The sequence below is a fragment of the Scylla paramamosain genome, chromosome 5 (assembly GCF_035594125.1).
Source record: "Scylla paramamosain isolate STU-SP2022 chromosome 5, ASM3559412v1, whole genome shotgun sequence".
Classification (NCBI taxonomy): Eukaryota; Metazoa; Arthropoda; class Malacostraca; order Decapoda; family Portunidae; genus Scylla; species Scylla paramamosain.
Window position 1 is genome coordinate 12,896,692 of NC_087155.1, and position 7,500 is coordinate 12,904,191.

The following is a 7,500-nucleotide window of genomic DNA, read 5'->3' on the forward strand; positions in this document are numbered from 1 at the left end:
TGGTCATTGTTGCTGTTACCTTTTTATTCCCAATGGTGAGGAAAGAGGAGAAATTGTCACGCTGAGATTTTTTTTTCTCTCTCTCTTATTATTTTAACTGTTTTGTGTTAATGGTTATGATAAATGAGTGGGAGATGGTGATGATAGGGGAAAATGTATTGGTTGATGATGATATAAGAAGAAAGAGAAAGATTGTATAGTTGTTAATTGTAGGTACAGTACGTAATAATGATAATAATAATAATAGCATTAGTAGGAAATAGAAGTTATTGATAGTGGCAGTAGTAGCAGTAGTAGCAGCATCAGTAGTAGTAGCATCAGTATTAGTAATGGTGGTTTTATCATCTTCCTAAAGTGCTTTTCCTAACCTCATTATTGTTGGTCCATCCAATCTAGTCGAACTGTTGCATTTATCGTCTTCCATCTGTGTATGTTCTTGTTGCAAGTATTCTTATGGAAACATGCAGCCAGTTCCAAAGAATGTTTCGTATTCTGAGTGTCTAATGTATTTTAACAGATATCAAACTATTTGCATTTTCATGAAATTTCAGTCACCTGTGTGATGCGACAAAATTATAACTGGTGGTCTGGTATTAATCTTTGGTCTGACTTCACAAGTTATTTGGTGATTATTATGAAACGTCATTTTTAGGAGACAATGAAACGCTCTCATTACACACACACACACACACACACACACACACACACACACACACACACACACACACACACACACACACACACACACACACACACACACACACACACACACAATAAACAACTACTATTCTTCAGGTCATTCGCCTCCTTTAAATACCTGCAGTGTATTCATGTCCATGCCATCTCCCTCATCCGCAATACTTTTTTTTTTCCCTTTATAACAGAATGATGACTCGTACGTTAAGGGAGGAAAACTGGCAGCAAAAACAGTTCGCTGCTAAGAATAAGAATGCTAAGTCTGCCTCTCACACACACCTTTTCACAGCAAAGACGTTGAATTTAGGGAACACAGAATGATCGAGAGACTACACGAGTACATGAAAAAAAATAATTAAATCCAAAAACACAGAGTACATAAAATGCTAAAATACTTAAATAAAAAAAAAATACTGCTCCTTGAAAAAAAAATGGCAAAAAAACAAATATGGCGGCTACGTGTGTGTGTGTGTGTGTGTGTGTGTGTGTGTGTGTAGATAATAGTGAGGATTCCAACACCATTCCTTACATCATTCGTTTGTAATGTGCTTTATGCAAGATTAATACGAAGATAATACGCTGTCTTCCTCATACTTCCAACATTCTTCCCATTCTCTCTCTCTCTCTCTCTCTCTCTCTCTCTCTCTCTCTCTCTCTCTCTCTCTCTCTCTCTCTCTCTCTCTCTCTCTCCGGGCTTTCCTCAGTCTCCCCAAGCCATGATTCATCAAGAGGAAGGAGGCTTTCTCTACCTTTCTCCCACTTTCTTTACCGAAGTATTCGCCACCTATTATATCTGTTCTCGTTCCTACCGCCGCTGTTGCTCATCACGCCTACTGGTGCACTTATAACCAGAACGGATGTTGAAACGTCGCAAGCTTTCTTTTCTTTTTCTGGCGCTAGTGTTTCGTACGATTCAAGTTCTATAGCAGCATGCGTTCTTCTTGCTGGTCCGTGGCTGGCCGGGCTGCTGACCTGCTGTGCTTTCCTTCTTTGTAACACTTGACTGACCAAACGCGTCGAACCGTGGAGGCCTGGCGTTCTAACCCCCTTCGCCCCCTCTCTGCCCCCTCCCGTGCCACCCCAACCTGCTCCTCCTCACATTCCCTCTCCCTCTCTATCCATGGTATGTTCTTCTTCGCCACCTTCTCCTCCTCCTCCTCCTCCTCCTCCTCCTCCTCCTCCTTTTCTCTTTCAGGGTTGGTTTCATATGAGAGTTCTTTCAGCACTCTATATTCACACCTCGACTTGCATCTTCTACTAATTAATTTCTTGTTGGTGGTGGTCGTGGTGGTGGTGTGGTGGTTCTGGTTGTGGTGGTGGTGGAGCTGTTTTTCGTCCTCCTCCTCCTCCTCCTCCTCCTCCTCTCCTTTTCTTCTTTTTCTTTCTCCTAATCCTCACCCTCATCCTCTTTTTTTTTTTCCCCCTTCCTCGCCTCCTCTGCTCCCTCCTCCTTTTCTTTTTCTTTTCTTCCTTTTCTTTCTCCTCCTCTTTTTTTCGTCCGCCTCCCCCTCCTTTTATCCATTATCCCACACCCTCTCCCACACACCCACACACTCACAAACACACGCCTTCCTGTCAAACACCCTCAACCACCCTCCACACCACCACCACCACCACCACCAGCACCACCCATATTTGGCGTGATAGTGTGTCAAGAGTCAGTAGCCATTTAAGGTGACGTTTTGTACTTAATTTGGCCGCCAAGTTTATTGCATGTAGCGTCACTCAACGTTTCACTTTCACCATTGTGTTTAGAATTATTTACACGCATGAGTAATAAACAAGCTTTTTTTCTCTCTCTTCCCCAGGTGAGTGTGATCCGGGAAAGGTCGGGACTGTAACTCGTTGTAAGATGCTCGTGTGTGGTGCGCAGGTAAGGTGATGGAAGTTGTTATTGTTCATCGTGTTCTTAAATGCTTCATACGTCTTTTTGGCTATTATCGTACATGCCTGTGTATTGTATTGCTGTGCTTGGCTGATTTGTTGATGGGACTTAATATTGTTTTGTTTTGTTTTGTTTTTCTTCCTGATTATTTTTATTTTTATTTTTTCACACACCACTACTACCATCACTAACATCACACTGTCACTGTGGCCATCATTGCTTATTATCATTGTGTTTACGTATATATTGCGGGAATGCACAGATGTATTTTCAACATATCATTATCTCCCCAGCAGTCACCACTATCGCCAGCATCACTACACCATCACTATCACCGCCATCACTTGTTAGCACTCTCTTCATATAGTGCTAGAATATACTGTTGCATTGTCACCATATCACTATCACCTTAACACCACCATCACTATCACCACCATTATTCATTAGCATTGTGTCTGTATCGTGTGTTGTCCCCCCATATCAATATCTTTTCTGCAGTCATCACCCCCACAACCACCACCACCACCATACTTTACTATACCATCACTTTATTAGCAGTGTTTATATTCCGAGAAAACACACAGCTACTTACAGGTGTATTTTCATCTTTCTTCATGTCTGGTGGGGAGTGTGGTCACATTCCTGGCGTGACTAACCGTACTTACCCCCCTTCACTCCTACTTCTCCCCTCACTTACCCTCCCTCCTCCCTCCCCCCACCCACACCCACTAACCGGGACCCCCCAGCTGTCGTGACCCGCCCAGGTGAAGCTCGTAGGCCTACCGCAACGCTCAGTAGATAAAGCCCGTGATAGGGAGGCCTACACGAAATTACCTGCTGAATGGGAATATCTATAGGCCTCGTCTGGAGTGAATATTGGCTGTTAATTAGACTCGTGTGTTGGTTTACAGAGAGAAGAGAGAGAGAGGAGAGAGAGAGAGGAGAGAGAGAGAGAGAGAGAGAGAGGAGAGAGAGAGAGAGAGAGAGAGAGAGAGAGAGAGAGAAACAAAGCACGTTGTGAGACTGGAAATGCAAGGAATGAGAGGAGAGGAGGGGCTGAAGTTGCCACGCACATTGGGATCTCACTACTACTTTCTCTTCTCCTCGTGTTAGCGTCTGTATCTTTCCATCTTGAAGTTAAATCCACGTCCGCATATGTAGAATAGCGGTGTTGTACTTCGGGGGAATTCTAGGAGAGAGGATCGCTAAATTTAAATAGTCTCAGGAAGGTGAAGGTGAGGAGTGGACTGCATGCCGAGAGGAGAATGGAAGAGAAGGATGTTGGAATGTTTGTGGGGCGGAGGAGGATGGAAACAGCGTGGGGATGAGTGCAGGGCAGTGGAGTGTGGAGAGAGAAGCTGCTGTGGTGCTCCTTGTAACAGACCAAAGAACCTGAGAAACAAATGTATATAAAAAATTATCAGATAATGGGTAGTGGGTGGGGGACGAGCAAATGAAGGACTGTGAGAGAGAGAGAGAGAGAGAGAGAGAGAGAGAGAGAGAGAGGAGAGGAGAGAGAGAGAGAGAGAGAGAGAGAGGAGAGAGAGAGAGAAATATATGATTATAATTAAAATTCGTGGCATCCTTACACTTATTTATCAATTTCTAGTTTCCCTTCGTATAATTCCATATAAAGTATTCTTCTCTTATCTTCACATATCATACGAGTACATCCACCACCACCACCACCACTACCACCCTCTTCTCCTCCTCCTCCTCCTTCCTCCTCCTCCCTCCTCCTCCTCTTCATTGCCATCCATACGACAGCAGTTTCAGCTTTCAAATACAGATTGGACAAATATTTGGAGTCCAGTCAACAAATTCGATACAATCCACTGTCGTCGCAAAATGCAGTTAAATTCGCTCGGGTGCACCTTTGAAATGTTGCTTTGCTGAGGCTGTTGCTTCTTGTCCGACACTGGAGAGAAATACGAGTAGAAATAGTGGTGGTTCTTGTCTCCTTCCTTTGAAATATCAACGTAATTTCTCTTAGTATTCTTCTTCCTGTCTGGTGTGTGTAATGGGAGCGGTGGGTGGGGAGGAGCCTTTGTTTATACTGTTCTAGTTCTCACAATGTTTTTTTTTTTTTTTCAATGCATCACAAAGTCTCCCAAGAACCGAAAAGTATGTTGATGTTTGTTTGTCCTTTTGGTGTTTCCTTTGTTATCCTCATCCACCTGTTCCTCCTCCTCCTCCTCCTCCTCCTCCTCCTCCTCCTCCTCCTCCTCCTCCTCCTCCTCCTCCTCCTCCTCCTCCTCCAAACTTCTGCCTCTGTCACAATCATTCGACTCAGATTCCTTGCCCCTTCTCCCTCAAGTTACACAAACTCACCTTATTTATATGTTACAATGAAAGAACCTGTCGCGGTATTCCTCCTCTACCTTGACAAGAGGTGACCCTAAGAAAGGGATAAATTAGTCCTGACACTTCTTTTAAGGGGCGTGAAGGACAGCTGCATTTCATAGCGGCGTGAGCCCTAAGAAAGAGGCCTGTGGTGGTGGTTTGTGGTCTGCTTTATTCCTTTGTGAGAGAGAGAGAGAGAGAGATGAGAGAGAGAGGAGAGAGAGAGAGAGGAGAGAGAGAGAGAGAGAGAGAGAGAGCTAGCTGAAAAGGACTTTTAAGAATATCCAGTGCTGCCAACCACACCGTTACTTTCTTGTCCTTGTCCTCCCTTTCTTTTTCTTCACACTACCACTGCTACTACCAATGATTCAACAACAACTATAACAACAACAACAACAACAACAACAACAAGAGCAACAACACAAAACAACAGCAACAACAACAATGATAATAATAATAATAATGATAATAATAATAGTAATAAAGATAATAATGGTAAGGATAATACAATCTCCACTACTACTACTACTACTATTACTACTGTTATTACCACTAATGCTACCACCACGACCAGCACCACCACTCTCGCCACCATTACTACTCCCCACATTGACTCATCTCTCAGATGGCGTCGTGTCGCGGCCTCACTAACATGGCACTTGCCGTAGTTCTGGACACGTCGCCATCCAAAGCTGCTTGTTCACCGGCGGTGTCGTGGCGAGGAACACGTAGTGCTTGTCTCAGTGCGGCGCGTCGTGGGTCATGAAATTTTAGTGGTGGTGGTGGCGGGTGGCGGTGGTGGCGGTGGTAGTGGTGGTGGTTTGTCGCGGTGTGTTTGTCCGAGAGGAAGGCGTTTCCGCGTCAGTCTGAGCGCACAAAAGAGGAGGGCACGGGGAAAGAAGAGACCACAATGTCCATTCTTTGTAAAGGCGACTTGAATGAACGTAGAGAGAGAGAGAGAGAGAGAGAGAGAGAGAGAGAGAGAGAGAGAGAGAGAGAGAGAGAGAGAGAGAGAGAGAGAGAGAGACTGACTTGCAAACAGAAAAGTGAATAATTAATTACTGATAAAACTTTGTCTTTATTAAGAAATAGAACCAGACTAAGAGACAGACAGACAAACGGACAGACGGACAAGCAGACAGAGAAAAAGTGGATCTTTCGTCATTAATATGGCAATGAAAGATACCTTAGTCACCTTAAGATTTTTTTATCTGTTAAGAAAAAAGACAGCCAGCCAACCAGACAGAAAGACAGGAAGACAGAAAAACAAACAGGGCAGGCAGACAGAGAACTGGATCTTTCATCATTAATATGTAATCACAGCTACCTCTCAGTCGTCTTCAGGTTCTTGCGTCACTGCAGTGTTGTGACCTGCATCGGGTGGACGGTGATCAAAGGGATTATCAAACAAAAATACATCTCATTACGTGCGGGGTTGTATAAATGTAGTATGACCAGATGTAAACGTCACACATTGTAAAGTAATGAAAGGTTCCAGCATTGCCAGGAGCTTGCATCACCTTATTACTTGCTAACCGTCTCCTTGTTTCCTTATCTTTTCCTGGAACTACTTGTATGCTAACCACTACAGAAACCCCAGCATGGCCTCCAGGACCTAGGATGCAGAGACGAAAGGGAAAGTGGAATGAATGAACCTGAGGATCAACATTATGTACCCACGAAACATTATGAATACTACAAAACTGAGTGTTAGGCATTCTCCTTTCAACCAATCCCTCTCTTTCGTTAATAATGTTGGTGATTATTTGCAACAGTCACACTAGAACTACTCTGGAAAAGTGTTAGTATAAAATCTTTCCTAATGATTTATTATCTACCTGTCTATCCACCTGTCTGTATGTCTGTCTGACTGTCAGTCGATTTTGTCAGTATCTATGAATACATTATTGCACACACACACACACACACACACACACACACACACACACACACACAACACACACACACACACACACACACACACACACACACACACACACACAAACACACACACACACACACACACGCACTTCAATCTAGAGATAGATAGATAAACTAACAAACAGACAAACAGAAGATTATTGGTAGGTTTATCATAATTGACTTCAAAGACCACCGCTCGCTTCCTCGGAATGGATCGTCCACCCACAGTTCCCTCAGTGACCTAAGTTCACCGTAAGTAACCTCAGAAAACCCCACATGCTGGAGTGTCAGTGTCAAATGTCGAGTGGTAATGAGGAAAGGTAACAAGAGCGAGGGGACATATTACTCCTAGCATGATTCGAGTGAAGAGAAAGAGAGAGAGGAGGGAAGAGGAATATGAGAGGCAGGAAGTGGACCAGTGAGGGAAATTCGAGACCGTAAGTGAGAAGAAAGAGAGGAAAAGGGGAAAGGGAAACAGTAAGAGAAAACAGATGTGCGTAGGGGTGAGGAAAATAAGAAATGCGAGAGCGGAGGGAGAAAGGATAGAGAGAGAGAAAGGAAAAACAAGAACACGTGTAAGACAGAGAATGTAGACTTCAAGGTCATTATTTACCTCCATGGGGGTCCTTACCCACCTTCTCCTCCTCCTCCTC

General features: G+C 43.9%; 1 protein-coding gene across 2 annotated transcripts in view; it reads left to right on the forward strand.

Moving 5' to 3' along the window:
- The window catches only part of LOC135100534 (EGFR adapter protein-like), a 57,178-nt gene that overhangs the window by 28,403 nt on the left and 21,275 nt on the right, over positions 1–7,500 (forward strand). The window contains exon 1 of one of the 2 annotated variants that reach the window (XM_064003511.1): positions 2,534–2,569. The exons of the other annotated variant lie outside the window; for it this stretch is intronic. Coding sequence (XP_063859581.1) covers positions 2,549–2,569 — 21 coding nt within the window. The 5' untranslated portion in view covers positions 2,534–2,548. Of the gene's footprint in view, positions 1–2,533; positions 2,570–7,500 lie in introns of those variants that run through there. 2 annotated transcript variants of the gene reach the window in all.